The sequence below is a fragment of the Cryptotermes secundus genome, unplaced genomic scaffold (assembly GCF_002891405.2).
Source record: "Cryptotermes secundus unplaced genomic scaffold, Csec_1.0 scaffold323, whole genome shotgun sequence".
In the NCBI taxonomy this organism is placed as follows: domain Eukaryota; kingdom Metazoa; phylum Arthropoda; class Insecta; order Blattodea; family Kalotermitidae; genus Cryptotermes; species Cryptotermes secundus.
This window is the reverse complement of record NW_019738961.1, coordinates 874,312-893,844: the sequence shown is the minus strand read 5'-3', so window position 1 is coordinate 893,844 and position 19,533 is coordinate 874,312. Positions and strand designations below refer to the sequence as shown.

Here is a 19,533-nt window from a genome sequence, read left to right as displayed (position 1 = left end):
AGAAGAAGAAGAAGAATTATTATTATTGCTTCTGTGATTTGTATTCCTTGCCAAGTATTATAAAATTGATCAAACCAACAATGATGTGATGGGTGGGTCATGCAGCACACATAGTAGGGGTTGAGAAATGTATATTAAGTTTGGTCAGAATATCTGAAGGAAACAGATCACTTGGAAGACACAAATGTAAGTGGGAGAATAATAAGAGAATGGAAGGGTGCTGACTAGATTCTCTGGGCCCTAGATAGAATTCAGTAGTAGGTCCCAGTGAATGTGGTAATTAATGAATTCTGAGGTTCTTATGGTAGTGAATTTTAAGATTATGATTTTGTGGAATGTCAGATGGATATGTACCACATATACTCTGAAAACTGAGACAGCAGATTGCTTTGAAACACTGACATCTATCTACGAAAGTACACAATATATGATCTCACAAGATCCTATTCTTAACAGTAATAAACTCTTGGGTTCAAGAAAGCTGGAAAATTTCTAAATTAATTGAGTGACTATTAGTTTCTCAAGAATAATTTGTGCTCTGAAGGTAGTGATTTACGAATAAATTTTCTCTGAATTTTAAGAACTTCACTTATATTCTTTAATAGCACATTATCTGAAATGAAAATTTACCTCCCACACAAGTTTAACAGAAGTTGGGGTTAATGGCTGGGCATCCAGCAGCTCCACTACATGTCCAGCTAGGAGACTGGCCCTGGCTTCGTTTAGCTGCATTTCTTCTTCACTCTCCCCACCTGGCCAGGTGAGGCCTGATGCAGTCATGGTTACAGGTTCTGACAACAGACTTGGTGGGGACAAGCCATGTGAATTCTCAGCGCGAACAAGGAAAGTATAGCTTACACCTGGGGCTAGGTGATGCTGAGTGTATGTTGGTCCTTGGACACGACGGGCTGCTACAACCCATCCACTGCCTGAACTACTGTGACCAGTAGTAGGCTCCCGACCAAACAACTCGACCTGCAATAAGAATATGTTATCAGCTAATTGGCAGAAACCAAAAGTCCTGAAATGAAACTTGAATCCATTAGCTCCTTAATCCCTTCACACCTTGAACTCATAACTGTAAGCATGGATACCAAAGAAGGAAAGACAAGATGGAGGAGGAGAACGAAGAAACAGGAAAAGGAGTAGGACAAAAGAAGTGGAGGGTAGGCATGAAGAAGAGGAAAAAGTAACAGAAAACGATCAATAGAAATGATAATATATAAAAGTATTATGAAGAAGAAGAAGAAGAAAGTATGGTTTTTGTTTTTATTTTTATTAAGGCATTATTTTTGTTATATTTTTTACTTGTCAGAAGAAGAAGAAAAGCAAGTGGTGCAGGTCTTATTGTGTTCATCATTTTTAATTTTACAGAACTGCTTATCATTGTTTCTGTGATTTGTATTCCTTGCCCAGTATTATGAAATTGATGAAAACAAGTATGATGTGATGAGTGGGTCATGCAGCACACATAGTAGGGGTGAGAAATGTATATGAAGTTTTGTCAGAATATCTGAAGGAAACAGACCACTTGGAAGACACAAGTTACGGTTTAAATTATATTTTATGATGGTGGGATTTTTCTCTAGGAGAGATGTAGGTAGAAAATGTATTAAAAAAGTTACATTTTAAATTTTTAATACTATTTTTTCTGATTTCAATAGAGAACTCAGGGTAGATGAATACATTTTTAAAGAATAATTTAAATTTTTTATATTGGTATTTGATATATATATTTTCAAATTCTAATTTTTTTTCAAAAAATCTAAGGGGTAGGTGGGCAGATGCCTGGCTTGTCCAACCCTTGCTGGTGCACATTAGAGAGAAGGTTTTTTCCTGATGCTTTGGGACTGAAATTGTCAACAAAATCCACTCACTCATGGTCTTGTAGCACTTGTATGTCTCCCTCGAAACAGATATTTGAATGGAAGATAGTCAAGAGGTCAACATTAAATGTCTTTTATTTTAATCCTTCACATTAAATATGACAACAGGTAATATATTTAAACAGATGTCCAAAATGTATTGACACAACCAGTCTCCACTGACTTACCTGCAAAATGTGGGTGAAAATATTTCTGGAGTTGCAGTATGAATGTTTAACACATTATGAATTTCTTCTTTCTCTCTAAAAATATGAAATATTGCTTTTCAGACGTTTCAGACATTGTGGAGCGGTCTTCTGTTTTACTAGCATGAAAGTGTTCCACAGTAACCTTCACCCCCCCATCTTGAAACTGAGATGACACAAAGGCATGAGAACAGCAGAGTATGTAACAATGTGATTGTTCATGAAGTAGGATGATTTTTAACCTAATTGTATTTCTGGATGCTAGTGCAAGACATACATTTTCTTATGACACACAAGCCGTAAAACATTTGTCTATCTGGTAACACTTAATAACACTTTTTTTTTCAAGGACATGGTTTCAGAAACAATGAACTCTACATTAATGCATCTTAGATAAATATGAGAGAGAAAAATATCTGGCATCATTAACGATATAGAGGAGCACTGGGGTGTTTGCTATTACTGCCACGTTCCATATTTCTCTTTGCTTGATTATTTGTTCAGAAATTTTAAAAGTGAAGCATATCAGTTTTGCTTTGTGAAACATCAATTTACCTGCATGGCTTATAGAATGAATCAGAGCTTGACAGTCCAGTGATGAATTTACAGACAGAACTGAGCTAAGAAGTGCACTTTTATACATGTTTATATAATCATTCAGAGGAGTGTCTGGAATGAAATGTACCTGCAGAGAGGGCTGTTTATCAGACAATAGTGTGTTTGAATGGCAGGAAATTTTCCAAGGGATGTGAATCAGTGAGAGCTGAAACTCATAGTAGTCAGCTGTCTACATCATTCCCTGAATAAGAAGCAGTAAATACTGATGAACATTTACAAACTTTTGTCATGTTGCATGAAACACACTTGTATTTCCATTTTGTTGACTGTAGACGAATAATGCACCAGGCCATACAATAGCTCAGGCAGTGAGTCACTGGCTTCCCACCGTGACAGCCCAGGTCAGGTCATGTGGGATTTGTGGTGGATGAACTGGCCTTATGGCAGGTTTTCTCCAAGTACTTCTGTCTCCCCTGCCAATCTTCATTCCAACAACACCATCATCTGTCATCTGGGGCTGGTACAATAGGCCAGTAGTGGCCACAGTACCAAGTGGACTCAGTTTCACCCCACTAAGAATAATAATGAAGGTAAAAGTAAAGCTGTCCCTGTGCTTGGCTAGTTGGGTACTGCACTGTGGGGACGTGTGGGGGAGTGCATGTATAGACCCATGCTAAAAGCTACTGCACCAAAATAACTAAGCAGCATATTGCATTAGTTTACCAACAAGTCAGGAGCCGGGATTGCGTAGTCAGTATAGCATCTAGCTATGGGCTGGAAGACCGAGGGGTCGGAGCTGAAGTCCCTGTAGGGTCAAGAATTTTTTCTTCTCCACATCGTCAAGACCGGCTCTGGGGTCTGCCCAACCTCCTATCCAATGGGTACCAAGGGCTCTTTCCCCAGGGGTAAAGTGGCCGGTGCATGAAGCTGACCTCTCAACTCCAGCTAGTGCCTTGGTCAAGAAAATGTGGATCTATATGTCCACTTCCACATATGCCTTCATGGTGTAGTGCTTAATTAGTTAGGTACATGACAACTTCACTTTTTATTCTATTCCTTGTTTTTTCCCAAATACTTCTGAAAAATTTCATATTGTTTGCTTGGGTTTTGCTTTTGTTTCATTTGTAAGGGTGGTTGAAATATGATCACGAGACGTACACCATGCTGCACAAGACAGTGACATCATAACATGCATTTTGTAGCTGGGAGAGACTGTCCAAAGGAAGCAAAATCTATATTTACTTTACCTTCACTGTCAGTGGTGAGAAATGATGGAAATACATATGATTATGTAACATGAGAAACATACCTGATACCCAAGTAATGATGATGATCCAATTTTATTATTACGAGTCCAGTATATGGTGATACTTGAGTCAGTTTTGTTCACAATATGTGGTCTGCTGGGTGGCCCTGGGAACGTAGATGGTTCAGGTGCCCTGAAGAAATTGATGTTGGGATTGGTAGGCAGTTCAAGTCTGAGTGCACCACTCCATGTCGCTTTACCACTGCGAGATGATGCTACACAAGTGTACAAACCACTGTCTCGCTTCTCCAGATCTGCAATGATGAGTATGATTTATGAAGCCATTGAAATGCCAGGTACTGGAGATTTTGATCTCTACAAAAATTTCCATATCCCATTATATGTGTGAGATCTGTTAGCATTTTGTCTTAACTACACAGTGAAGAAGAATTTGGAGGTAATAGTTTCTATATATTTGAAATTTTCGGGAACCTTTTATATGTTATTTACCCATGGAAGAAGATCAACTGCAACAATAAATACCTGGGATTCTAGGAATTAAACTTCTACCTCTAGGGTTAGAACACTGGAAAATGTACGACCACATCTATCTTGCAGCTATGTCATGTTGCTTCCACAAGAAAATTTACCTTCCTGACGCTTTACTGCATTACTTTCAACAACAAATTGCCTTCTTTTAATGCTTCTTCCCAATAACTCTAAAACATTTTACTGCTCAGATTAGGGTTATGTTGCTTAATTTAGGTTGTAATCTCCTACTTCGTGGCATGTCTTCTAAGATTATACTGGAATGGGTGAAACTTGGGGGTAAGAAGTGTCATTGTATTCCAAGCTATTGCCTTTATGCTTTGTCCATATGCTGAACTGCATTTTCTTCATTTTAAATTTCATTTTTTGTTAACTTAATAAGTTCATATAATAAAGCATATTTCCTGTTTCTGTGAACATTCTAGCAACTAGTTTTGTATTTGTATATATCCTCTTTAGAATCCTTAAAACATCTGGTAGGTATGCACACAAATTTTTGCATCTGCACCAGATGTGAACATTTGTTCTGAACAACTTCCTGGATTTTTCAGGTACTTGGGAGGGAGTATTTGATTAGGGATTAATGGTCTGAAGTATTCTGTTCTTGCAGGTAACTCTTAACAGATGCATGGTCCCAATAATAATTAGACAGACAGCTATCAGTAATTTGCCTACAGGGCACATAAATATGACTTCACCATTTTAGAATAATTCAGACTTCAGGTCTGTGCTGTGACACTACAGAAACTTGCTCAACAAATAAAGTGGTAATCTGCAAAAAGGATATCTAATATTGTGTGGGAGGTTTGATGGTTAATCTTCAGAATTATAGTCAATTCTTCAGGGCACAAATAAGTGCTTGCAATGCTTGTAAAATGCTGAATGGGATGTTTCAATCACATATTCTTTGAAATATGTTCAAGTTTAGTACTTCATTGTGATTTATTTAATCTAAATGGTCTGAAATCCTCTAAATTAGACCTTAAGGTACATGATCACATTGACATGACATTTTGAGTCATTAACATTTTCAAATGAAAAAGTTCTTGGGCTTGAGTTTAATATTTTACAGCCTAAGAGGTGAAACGGTAGAACAGGAACTGTTAAAGTTCATTCAAAATTTAGATTTTTGTATCTTTTATACATGAAAACAGTTTGTAATCCTTTATCTGTTTGTTTGAAATTTTAAGTCTTTGCAGGATATAAAGTATTTTAATAACAATAGAGCAGGTTATCTGAAGTCACATATTTTCCTGAAATTTAGTTCTTACAATGGAAGATACCTGGATCTCGGGCTGTCATCTTAGCATTTACTGTGGGAGTTATACAGGCTGGAGTACTGATTCTTTCAATATTTAATAGCAAAACGTTAAGTTTTTAGTATGAAGGAATGTGATCTGCATATGTTGACATTTTTTTGCATCACATACCCCAGTTTATGGTACCCTAGGATGCAATGTGGATAAATTATCCCTTGATGTAGAACAAATATATGATTGTTCTTCAAGTGAAACCCATTCATGATGGTGGTAAAGAATATGAGCAGTTGTAGGTGATCAAGTGGCTGTGTGGTGGATGTCACTAGGTTTTTTGACTCATTGGAGAATTATATTTGAAATAAGAATACTGGACTGAGCAAGTTAGCTCAAGTGGTATTATTTTTAATAGCCTTTACTTATTCACCTTGAAGAATCCCTGAATGGGTTTCACTTGAACAATTATCACACTAGGAATACATGATTGATAAGTAGGTTGACATCTAACCATTGATCTGCAACGTTCCAGAATCAGATATATTAATCCTAGGGCCAGGAAGAACAGGGGCTCCATCTCTATACCATGTGATGACTGGTAAGGGGCTTCCAATTGCTGAGCATGGCAGTACAGCCATTGATTTAACTGGTAACGTCTGATTGGTGGGCCCCAGTGTGATAATTGGAGGAGGATGGTCTTCAGGAGATGCCACTGTCAGACGAGCTCGCCAGGTAACAGAACCAGCAGGGTTTACTGCAGAGCACACCACGACTGTTCCTGAGTCATTCCGAGTCACTGACTAAAGAGAAACGTGAGAAAAAATGTCATCTTTAACGACTGATATATCAGGAATATTTATTATTATTTATTCATTATTGATGCATGTCAAATTGTTGTGATGGTGAAGTTCGCTACGTTGTACCATAAAAATATATGTCACTAACAAATAATAAGTGGTTCAGCCATCCTCCTGCTTCAGCATTATCTGGTGGGCTTAATGAAATATCAACTGTTGAATATTTTTAGACATTTCTTCAGTGTGTATTATTTTGAGGGTGATCCAAACTGCCCTTGTATCATTTGAGAGAAACATTAACCATGTTCTCTTACTCTACACAAATTCTGTTATACTGAAATACTGTATTCAGTAAGACAGCCTGGATTTTTATTTTTACAGGAAATGAAATGTATCATTTTTGAGGTGTACTATAGTGTTATTACAAGAGCACTCTTATAGTTACCTGCAGGGTCAAAATGGCGCTGCCTTCAGGTGTACTGGAAGCAATGAAGCGATCACTTCTAGCTCCAGGGAACAGTAATGAGCGATTACCTTCCAAGCACCAAAACACTGAAGGTCTAGGATTTCCAGCAACTCCACACTCAAAGACAGCATCACGATGTAGCTCTATAATCTGGTCCGATGGCCTTGTTGTCATCGATGGTGAAGCTGTTAAAAGAAAAATTTCACATTCCTCCACATGGAAGCACTCCCCTCCAAATTTCCTTAGTATCTGAAAGTTTCCAGATGTAAGCTCAGGGTTTCACACTGTCTACATGTTGAGATTCTCATTGTGATGAATATCAAGATTGTGGTTTTCTGAGATATAATGCAATATAGTTTTGTAGATATGGTACCAGCATTTTACAGGAACCTGCTACTTTGATATTCTACCACAAAGAAGGAGGCAACAGGTTCCTCTAAAACGTTGCCACCTATATACCTAATTATAAGATGTCATATCTCAGAACAAAATATATGAGATTTCTAATAAATTAAACCAAAGTTTGATACCAATCTTCTACGATATCTCTATATCACATCTGAATGTTTTGGTGGAACGTTTCGTTAGTTATTACTATCAACTTTAAAGTGAATGCATGGATTCTGGATGGCTGTGATATCACTGTTTTACAGTCCACAAAAATATGACCTTAACTCATATATTTTTTTAAAAAACTGACTTGTCCAATTGTACATAATGTAACAGTTATGGATGTTAAATAAATCAATATCAATAACTAAAAGTTACATATTTTCTTAACATCTATTTAGCAAACAACATTTCAGGATTCTGCACTAAATGGTGGAATTGTTGCTCCCTCCTCATAAGTTGACTTGCTTTGATATTATTTATAATCACTCACTCACTCACTCACTCATGGAGCTGAGTGATATTATTTATAATAGGAAATTATAATATAGAAGGGTCTGTAACCTCTAGTGACAAGTTGTTCATGCTGTCATGAGAATCTGTAGTTGATCTGTAAATAAATATAGGAGGACATTTTCATGGATGTCATGAAGCCGTCTGCCTCGTTTTCCTCATAAATAAGATAAAATCACCTTAAAAATACTTACCAAATAAATGACACATTCAAATCTAAACAGTGCAGATGGTATATTACACTTAGAAATACAGGATATCTGACCTTTGTCTATCATCTGGCATTCTGAACAGACACATTCCAAAAAGTGATTTGCTTCAAGTCCCAGATAAAATGTGGGAACAGTCCTGAATCAGCTAAGGGCAGGAACAGATTCATTTTCTTCAGTTCAGTTCAGTTCTGAAATGCTGTATTCAGTTCAGAATGCCAGGGGTAGAACAAATGCAGAAACCCAGTGCTGCTCAGTGATAAAGATATACAAGATACTGTCTTGGAATTGAATGAACATTAACACAACTTATTTTGATATCTAATACATAAAGGCACAAGGTAAACACATTTTTGTGCTTAATTAATTGAGCACTATGCCATTAAGGCATAGGAGGCGTTCAAGGTGTAGCTACACCATTCCTGATGTCAGCACAAGATGGAGGTGAGTGGTCAGCTTCACGCCTTGGCCACTTTATTCCTGGGGAGATCTCCCCTGGTACCCTTAGGATATGAGGCTTCATGTGTCCCAGAGCCAGTCTGGATGCTATAGAGACAAGAAAAATCTTACTCATTCTGGGGATCAAACCCCAACAGTCCAGCCTATAGCTCATCATTATGCTGACTGTCCTATCTTGTCTCCATGGAATATGTATATATATAAATTTTTATTAAACATATATGTAGTAACAGTTTATAATAAATCACTACATATTTTTGGGGCATGCCATAGTGTAGTTGGTTGAGGCACTATGCTACAAGCCAGAAAGTCACGAGTTTGATTCCCAATGACTTCACTGGATTTTCATTTAACCTAATGCTTCCAGCATTATGGCCCTGGGATCGACTCAGCCTCTAACAAAAATGAGTATTAGGAATCTTCCTGGGGGTAAAGGGCTGCCAGCAGGCACATAAGGCTGACAACCTTACCGCCATCTGTGAGCCAATTGTCTAGAAAATGTGGAAACCTCAATGTATTGCAGCCCTATGGACCTCAACGGCCTGTTACAGGGATATCTATACCTTTTACTACATATTTCTACCATGTTTGGTAATCTTTAGGTGGTATGTACATATATCAAAGCCTTGTTACTGAATTACTGTAATCAATTATATTGTAGATTTTCATATGCATATATACCACCTGAAAATGAGAAGAATTGGTAGAAATATTTAGTGGTTTTAATAAAGTGTTATTATACATGCTGAATATCAACATAAATTTATTGATGTTCATTCAATTCCAGCCAACAAAAATACACAAAACAGGCTTAAAATATAATGATTTTACATATAAGCTCATAAAGAGAATAATGAATTGTGTTGGCACTTGCAGTATGATCTGGGATATCTGATGAGACCTTTTCAGTGATTAAACTTGAAGGATGATATTTAACAAGTTCAGTACAGTTCACTGGCCCTGAACAGGAGAGTCAACTCACAGTGGACAGTTAGTGTGGCTGAAGCGGTGACAGTACCGACCGCATTATCAGCTTCACAACTGTATTCTCCTTCGTCCTCAAGGATGACATCTTCCACACGAAGGCTTCGGTCCTCAAGGATATGGACTCTGCCCAGGGGCATATTCCCACCACCAGCTGTTCTCCTCCAGAGAATGTCAGGTAGTGGGTCACCACCCACACGGCACTGAAACTCCACACTACCGCCAACAAGTGTAACTGCATCTTGTGGTCCTCGTATCAAGAATGGTTTCACTGTAATTGCAGAGAGAGGTAACTCTTCCATTATCCATTCCATTTATTGAGTAAAGTAGCTGTTGGAGTCAGTCATATGAATCATGTGAAACATATGAACAGTTATTTGTGATCTGAATTGGGTTTTATTATGTATAAAGGCATGACATTTATACATGCTGCCACTTGAAAGGTCCAGCTGAAACCTGGTAGTGAACATTTTTAAACAATTTTTTGGCAGCTTGTTTTCTTACAGTTGTCAAATTGTGTCTAAATAGAATGTATTTGATTTGATATTCACACAGTGGTGGCTATGAAAAATTCAGTCTTTGGGATGTGAAGTCATGTAGTTTGGTAGACATTCACTGATGTTTCAGAGGAACATGCTGCCTCCAACTTCAGGTTCGAAGAGGAAGCTGAACAAGTAACCAACAAAATGCAGACAGCAATGAGACTGATGACCCCTTTGACCTTGAATATTGAGACATCTCTAGAACATAGGTATAACTCTTGCAAGATTACATGATGTCACATTCCAGATAATATTATTCTAAATTTAGTTTATTTATTTATGATATATGTAACAACGCTGATATTAGTGCAGGTTGATAAGAATAAAATTAAAGGATGTGGAAAGATGCGGTTCTGGGCTATTTTGAGTTTTTATTCCTGAATTTGTCTCGAGGGTCTGAGGAACATACTGTAGAACCTCAGTCTGGAGACAGAGCTTTGAACCTGGAATGTCTCGAATACGAAGCAAGGATGAAACATATTCATGTATTCACGTATTTGAAACACTTCTATTTTGGCACATGAGAGTGAAATTTTCGAGATTGAATTGAGAAATAAGAATCTCGTTTCACTTCGAACGTTGATATTCTGATCTCAAACTTCAGGAATTCTCAGATAACCGCTACTTCTTTGTCCAGTAGCATGTAAACTGCTCTTGCAGCAGAATCACAAGGACTGATAACGCTAGTATCATTTTTTCGACAAAATTACCTCACATTCAACAATTGGTGGAAAAAGACGTGGCTTTAGAATTGATTGTTTTACAATGAGTCGTGAATAAGTATTTGTTTAAAATTTATGTGATACCAGAAGGGTTAAGTACAATAATTAAGTGCACTCTGAAAAAGTACGTAGTGTTACAATTTGCGATTACAGTGAAAAACATTGGCTCAGTAGAGAAAATTCTCATTGTCATCAGAATTTTCGATTTTTTTAATGCTCATCTCTAACTGAAATGGAGTTCTCGCAAGTGCTACTTCTGCGTGTATTACATGAGCCAAATGTAGTAAATATAACTCCCAAATTTCGTAACTCTTTCCGGTTTTGCCCATGGACTTTGGCAGGGGGACAAGCTAGAATATTCCTCCCCTGGATTCTTTTTTAAAAATCAAAACTGGAAAAGGAAGGAAATGTAAAAAAGGCAAAGACGTCTCTGTGCCTAATTAATTAAGCACTATGCCACGAAGACGTATTGGGGAGTAGAGGTATACCGCCACCATTCTTAACCTCGGCAATAATGGGAATGGCTAGCTTCGAGTCCCGGCTGCTTTACTCCCAGCTAAAGGTCCCCGGTTACCCAATGGAGAGGAGGGTGGTTGGGCCCCAGAGCCGGTCTGCACGCTGAGGAGAAGAGAAAAACTCGTCCCTGCGGGCAATCTAACCCAGTCCGTCCGACATCCTCATTTCATTTGCATTGGGAAAAATCCTAATTAACTTGTTCTCTGTTTTTCAAAAAAATTTTCAGCTTGAGTGTCTGTAAGCATCTGTTAATTTAGTTTTCTCTAACTTCCTTTGTAACGTTTAAAGTGAAATTTGATTCCATAATCAGTTCATTGGACGTTGACTATAAAGTTTATAGATAAACACCGTGCGTAAATATGTGCACAATCGATTTAAAAACCAGTCAATGATGTCTGAGACAGAGTCATCTGTAGACAATTGGCTTGAATGTTGGCATGTACGGTCATGTGAGTATAGGAGGCGAAGGAGGTTGTTTTATTAACATGCGTCTGTGTTTATCGGTTCCGATCAGTTCGATGTCAAAGTGTGTGCAACGCGTTAGTGCTTGTGTCCGAGAGTTGAACCGGGCTGCAGGCTTCGTGCCGAGAATCTGGAAAAATCCTAAGGTGGCTATCTTATTTTTCGATTATAATTAGATTAAGCTCTGGAACCTCAATGATTATTTGTCGAAAGTTGGTTGAGGATAATGATGTAAAAAATGGGCACCGACATCCCCACATAAGATAAGAGATATGTGTACCCCAGGCCATGGTTTCTGAAATTGGGGTACCCAAGTACACTAACTTTTTCACACAAGATAGCAGTACGTGTACCATAGATCAGAGTTTCTCAGACTGTGGCACTGGTACTCCTACGGGTGCAAAAGCGGATCAGCTTTCCCATACGGGATTTAGGCGTGTGTAATGTTAAATAGTTTTTCAAACTGTGGTAATTGTAAATAGAGATGGCCAGGGTACTGTAAGTTACTAAATGGTGCATTAAAAATACTGTTCTAGTACCACAAACAATTTTATAAGAAATCGGGCCACAATTTAGAAGTGAACCACAGTTACGTAAGATAACCTTGTAACGCATCTAGTACCTGAAAACAGAAAGCTTTAATTCAGATGTGTATTTTGCAAGTAGTTTTTTCCTCATAAGGTCCAGATATTTGTGTAACTGTTTTAGAGCAGGCTGGAGCAGCGGCAACGCTCTAGACTTGTATTCAGAAGGTGCTCGGTTCGAATCTTGGTAGGGACATCGGAGCTATCATGAATGATGTATTTCGTTATTTTCTCAGTCCATCCAAGCAAGTACCTGGATAGTATCTTAAAGTAGGTCATGAGCGCTTCCTTGAAAATTCTTTCCAATTCATTAATCATCCAACCATTCGACGACCTAAGTGAGCGTTAATGAGAGCGTAATTAGATAAACAGAGGATGAAATAAATTTAACTAGACTGTCAGTAACTAGCACCATACAGCACTTAATAACTGAATGACAGTGAACAATAAATTCGGACGAATGTGGAATAAAGGGGTCGTGACCTGGTCTGAGGCAATATCAGAGAAGTTACCTGGAGGGACTGGGCAAAAACCACGAATCCGACAGGCAGTGTAGTCGGTGTCTCGCCCGAGGTTCGAACCGGTCACCTCCCGAAATCCAAATGTAAGTCAGAAGCATTACCGCTTGAACTGACTTGCTTGTGGTACATTATATTCTGTGTGTGTTGGCAATACAGTGTTCGGATATATCAAGTGTGGGTAATATTCATCACCTAATGCGGCTTGGTTTCCTTTTAGAAAAAGTTTGGAACGTTTTTTTTTCAAAACGTGTACCTAGTTGTCCAGACGCATCATTTCAGTAAAATCGTGCCCAAATGACCAGTACGCTAACATAGTGTCCCACTTAGTAGGTCTCATGTTCATGCTACAGAACACCGGCAATGTTACTACAAGTAGTAGGTTGTGTGTCAGCCCAACTTGACGCTAGGAGGGTCAAATTCTTCCGTCTGAGTACGCGCCCGCCACAGTCTTGCTGTCATTATCGGGCTTGGATGTACACTTTCGTGGTCTGTCTAACGGAGCTGCGCCAGAAATCGCTCTGGAAAGAATGAAGAGAGCCAAGAGATATCTCTACCGACCAGCCTGACATAGAGGTAACGCTCTAGACTTGTTTTATGTATCAGTAAACCCGGGATTGCCTAGACGGTATAAGGTCGGCTATAGAGTGGAGAGTTGGGTTTCGATTCCCGGAAGGGGCAAGATTTTTATCTTCTAAACTTGCAGACTGGCTCTGGGGCTCATCCAGCCTCATATCCAATCGGTACCTGGGGCCCTTTCCCTGGAGGTAAAGCGGCAGGGGCGTGAAGCTGATCACTCACCTCATCTAGTGCTGAGGTCAAGATTGGCGGAGCTATACCTCCACTCCCTCACATGTATTTATGGCGGGGTGCTTAATTAATTAAGCAGAGGATTTACTTCACTTGACCTTTTTATGTAGATTTGTTATTGTGCTTAATTAATTAAGCACCATATCTTCTACCTTGAAGATGGAGGTAGCATGCACTTCCAAAACAAAAATGTACCGCATGCATAATCAGGGTAGAATACTCTTCTGTTCTGACGATGGAGGCAATATGTTCCTCCGAAATATCGGTAACGATATACTGCCACCGCCTTCAGGGTAAGAGACTCTTTTACCCTGAAAATCGAGGCAGCACACTCCTCTGAAACGCCATTAACGATCTACAATGCTACACGGAATCACATCCCGGAAACCACGGTTTCTTCGTATCGTTGCTCTATGTACACGTATTCTCACCATGTACTTTGAGCAGTGCGACTGCAGACTCCCTGACGCCCACTGTGTTCTTAGCGACGCATTGATATCGGCCATCATCACTCTGACGGGCATCTTGAATGGCAAGGTTCCCTCCGTCTACTAGACGGATCCTGTAACATTAGGGAAGCAAAGAAATTACGTATATACTTCGCTTTTCGTGATACGGAATAGCTAAAGTACAAAGCAGTACACGTGTTTAATTAGTACTGTGTACACCAGATGTCGACTGTTTTGGCTAGGACAATTTCATCCGAAGAGATCGGTACGTTATTAATCAATTAGTATCACATTTCTGTCACGAGATGGCATGAAAGGCGAAAAGATAACGAAGATTGGAGGAAACAAGTGCCAGTCAGTCATATATTATTCCCACTGCTGTCTGAAGATCATCTGATGAAAATATTATGTGTGTGGGCGCTCACGGTAGCCGAGCGGCCTGCACTGTCTTCGCTCGCTTGGAAGCCGGGATCGTGGGTTCGAATCCCACTCATGGCATGGATGTTTGTATGCGTTTTTCTGTGTTTGTCTACAGGTAGAGGCCTTGCGACGAGCTGATCACTCGCCCAAGGAGTCCTACCATATGTGTAAGATCTAGAAAAACCGAAGTGAACGAAGTTCATGGAGGTAGGCCTAGGCCCACTGGGGCTGTAGTGCCAAGGGGGGAAAAAATGTATGTGTGTGTGTGTGGGGGGGGGACTTTTGTGCAACTTCAATTATCCATAGGGAGCGCAGATAGTTCTATAGCGAGGCTTCGCATTTGAACGTTTGACCACCACGCCACGAAGACACATGGAAATCGAACCCAGATTCTCCAGTCTTCCAGACCGCTGCCTAATAACAATACGAGACATTTCAACTGTTACTCGCGAGGCGTTACCTTTTCCAAGTATATCGCAAGTTGGTTTTTCGGGTAATATGTAACCTTCTTCCAAATTTAGCGGCTAGAGGGTGTCACGTGGTCTGCGCAATGGATCTCTACTGCCGTTAATTTCCCATTTCCTTGAAATAGCTCCTCATTTATCCTCACGAGTCTGAGTGGACTCCGGTCCACTAACTTTGCCGACAATTGGCGGTCGCTCGGTATAGTTCGCTTGCGGACTACCGGCCACGGAGTTTGTTTTGTTTTTTATGTAACCTTATGAGAAAACTGTCCATATTAAGAAAATTTTGTTGAGTCAACATAGTTCCTAGTGGACACAATACATCATCATCATTTTTCAACTGCACGCTATGTCCTGGTCGAATGGCTAGTACTCCTACCAAATAAACGAGGGGTCTTGTGTCCAAATTTTGGCCTTCAAAATATATACCGTAACTGAGGTTCTCCGTGGCCTTCTTCAGTCCTTCCAAGCAAATTGAGGATTAGTGCATGAGATTAGGCGTCGCCTGTTTCTTTCTGCACCCTTTCATTCATTCATTCATCAGTAATCTGTCAAGACGACAGGTCCACAGTCTCTTCCAGAACAGTTCCTCGACTTAATGCGATCTCGAGCTTTCTCCTTCAAATAAGAATATCCTCTTCTGTCCCCAAGGTCATCCAGCATCTTCTTACGTCTTCTTCCTCGTCTTCTGGTCACTTCTATCCGCCCCTCTATCTTTCCTTCAATAACTTCTTTTAGAAGGCAGTTACCGAGTAAGATATGACCTATCCAATTAGCCTTCCGTTCTCTTATTTCGTGTAGGATATTCCTCTGCTCACTGACTTTAAATAACACTTCTTCATTTCTCACATAATCGGTCAAATTCATCTTCTCCATCCTTCTCCAACACCACATTTCGAAGCTTTCCAGGTATTTCTGATCTACTGCCCTAAGTGTCCAAGTTTCAGCGCCATACAAAGCAATGCTCCGAATATAGCATTTCACTAGTTTCTTTCTCAAATTTAAGTCCAATTTGCTGGTAAAAAGATTCTTCTTCTTGCTAAATGGAGCTTTTGCCATGGCAATCCTAGATTTAATTTCACACGTACACCTTCCAACATCTGTTAACAAGCTACCCAAATATTTAAAACATTTCACATTCTCCAGTTGTTTTTGGTCTATCTTTAGTGTGACTGCGGTTGGTTGTCTCGAAATTTATAGTTTATTATTAATTAATTAATTATCCACTCACTCGACGTTATATAGTCCAAAATCTGGACTTAAGGAACTGACAGCGTCACAAAATGGAGATAAAGGAACATCACAAAAGATAGTAATCTTGATTTTCAGGGTCGTGACATAGCTCGGACGATTAGTCCCAACGCGGCTGTCCGGGTTCGATCCCAGGTCAGGTCATATGGGAGTTGTGGTGGAAAAAGTGTCAGTATGGTTTCCCCTGCCAGTTCTCATTCCACCAACTCCTTCATACTCTTCAATCATCTGGGGCTGGTACAACAGGCTCCATTGGTGGCTGAAGTCCCGAGTGGACTTAGTCTCGACCTTCCTCACTCACTCACTCACTCACTCACTCACTCATGGAGCCCTTCTTGAGAAGCCGCCAATTGTGCAGCTACTCAAGAACTTCCTAGCATTTTATGGAACCCGAAGCTTCATTACTCTGTTCAAAAGAGCCCTTCCACTCATCCCTATCATGAGCGAGATCGATTCAGTCCGTACCATCCCATTCGGTCTCTATAAGATCCATCTTAATATTGTTCACCCACCTACGGTTTGGTCTTCCTTGTGGTCTCCTTCCTTCTGGCTTTCCCAACAATATCCTATATGCGTTCCTCTTCTGCCCCAATTTGTGCTACATGCTCTGTCCATCTCATCATCCTTGACTTGATCATTCTAATTATACCTGGCGAAGATCACGAGAATAAAAATCGGACTTGATTCCAGTATGTTACCTTTTCGTGACGTCGAGGTCAACAGTCTGTCCATTCTTGCGCCAGAAGACGGTCGGTTCCGGATGTCCCCGCGGAGGGCCACACTCCAATAACGCCGTCTCACCCTGCGCAACTCGTGTGTTCTTTGGCTCCGCCCTGAAGTCATCCCGTAGCACTGCAAAACAAACGTGGAAAGGGTCAAGCAATGTTTGCAATTGTGCTTATGTATCGCTTGCAATTAATCCATATTACGGGTAATGAGACGTTACATACGGAAGATCAAACGAATGCGGTAACAAGGTACACACTACGGTCGGATTTACATGCAACGAACAAATATTTGTCATGTGAAAAGCTTTGTACACCAAACGCAGATATTTGTGACGTGTAAAACACCATTTTGAATTACTGAGTACTTCATTAGTAAAAGTACAAAGATACTTCATCTACATATGGAACCATCGAACAGGCTCTCATAGCAGTAGTCCTTCTCATACGTATTCAGAAGGTACTTGGGTCGAGTATAGGTCGGGACACCGGATATCATGACAGAATTTTTGTGACTTTCCTCATTTTCTCAAGGAAAATGCTGGGATAATACGTCGGTTAAGCCACGACCATTTCCTTTCAAATCACGCATTCGTCTAATATTATACCATTTGACGTTGTCTAGTCTATCTACTGATCTGTCTATGGCTATACAGTCATTTTGTTGGGCCTTGGCCGCTTTTTCAGTTTCTTGATCCATACACAGTCGGTAGAACTCCTTGGACGGGGGATCATTGAGTCGGAAGGCCTCTACCTACACACAGAATAAACGCACACAGACATCCATGCCTTGAGTGGGAATCGAACCCACGATCCCAGCGTTCGAACGATCGAAAACAGTTCATGTCTTAGCTCCCGCGACCACCGTGATCGGCTAATCTAGCTACTGACAGCGTAGATAAATCACCTACAAAGAAACAAAAATTATTTGTGAAAAATAAATTAGTTACTGAATGCTTATGAAATTCACCTTCATTCTGAACCACTGTACTGCTGAATTATTCAACGTTTAAAGTAAAAAATTCAGTGGAGGAGTGTAAAAGCAAACAAGTATGTGCTGACATCTTGTTATCAGAGGGCAAACCACGCCGTAACACAACGAGAGCGAACAAACCATGCGAAAACATGACGAAGCTAACGCCAAGGCTGCATAGATGTTGAAATTTAGCGAAGATTAAATTTGATGAATGATTTCAGACATTCAGTTCCGAATGTTTTGTTTTCTTCTCTACTATCTAAACATTTAAAGGATTAAAATATACAATAAACATAACTTTGCCTGCATTTTAGGGGCCGCGCCATAGCTCAAGCGGTTAGTCGCTGGCTTCCCACCGCGGCGACCCTGGTTCGATCCCGGGTGTGGCCAAGTGGGATTTGTGTTGGACAAAGTGGCTCTGGGGCGGGATTTCTCCGAGTACTTCGGTTTCCCCTGCCAATCTTCATTCCACCAAATTCTCGATCATCATAATCACCCGGGGCAGGATACAATATGCCAATCAGTGGCCGCCGTGCCGAGTGGACCCAGTTGGACTCCACCCCCCACTATGCGAATTTCCTGCAGTTTTGTATGTGTGTGTGAATCTTGGTCACATCAAGGGTAAGACAGAAACTGGGTGTTTTTGAGATCAGGATTCAGAGGATAATGAAAGAGGATGGAAGTAAGGAAAGATTTGAGAAAATGACAATGACATTTGTGGATCATGTAGCACGGATGCGAGAGATGAGGAATGTATATAAAGATTAGTCGGGAAAGGGAAGAGACTACTGGAAAGACCTGAGCGTTAATGGGAGAATTATAACAAAATGGACCGTAAAGAGCATTTGAGAGCGTGGAATGGATTCATCTGGCTCAGGATAGGGTCTGGTGTTGGGATGTTGCAAGTAATGCAATGAAATTTCGGGTTCTGTAAAAAGGCATAATATGTATTTCTTGATGAAATGAACGATTATTAGCTTTTCCAAAAAAATTCTCTGACCCATAGTGCTAGCAGACGTTTCTGTTTAAGTTAATCTACTACGCATCTGACAAGATTCCTTTTAGAAAGGATAAGATCATGGCAATGCTGTGATCGGTAGTTCACTGCGAACAGCGATCCTAGCGTTCAAGTAAGTCACTATCGTGAGCGTCTTAGACCGCGCGGCCATTGTGCTCTCCTAATTGCATAATAAATCACTTAATCCCAAGTCTTCTTCTACACTGTAGATGTTACTAGGATTTGCGAGACCCTCCAGGACATGAAACTTATACCAGTGCATACCTTAGCACGGAAAGGCAATATAACGGTAACATGATGTGACAGGTATTCTTGTAATTTGGAATAAATTATATTTGACCGTATTCATGCATATCCTTATTATCCAAGAAACAATGAATTTCAACATTTTTTTTATATCAGCTGGCGAAAAGGGAACGTTGAAGAAATTAAAGGCTTTATGGATGTGATTGCAGCTTAAGAAAATAATAGAATATATCTAAGTAAAGGTAAAGTTGTCCCTGTACTTAACTAACTAAGCACTACGCAATGAAAGCGTATGGGGAGTGGATGTATAGATCCACATTTTCTTGACCTCGCTA

General features: G+C 39.9%; 1 protein-coding gene across 1 annotated transcript in view; it reads right to left on the bottom strand.

Annotated features, from left to right (window-relative positions):
- Positions 1 to 19,533, bottom strand: part of LOC111871439 (protein sax-3) — a 583,421-nt gene that overhangs the window by 16,372 nt on the left and 547,516 nt on the right. Inside the window, exons 3-9 of the mRNA XM_023864561.2 lie at positions 16,932 to 17,085; positions 14,081 to 14,211; positions 9,494 to 9,766; positions 6,920 to 7,125; positions 6,189 to 6,477; positions 3,939 to 4,189; positions 631 to 975 (exon numbers count right to left, since the gene is read on the bottom strand). Coding sequence (XP_023720329.2) covers positions 631 to 975; positions 3,939 to 4,189; positions 6,189 to 6,477; positions 6,920 to 7,125; positions 9,494 to 9,766; positions 14,081 to 14,211; positions 16,932 to 17,085 — 1,649 coding nt within the window. The remainder of the gene's footprint in view (positions 1 to 630; positions 976 to 3,938; positions 4,190 to 6,188; positions 6,478 to 6,919; positions 7,126 to 9,493; positions 9,767 to 14,080; positions 14,212 to 16,931; positions 17,086 to 19,533) is intronic.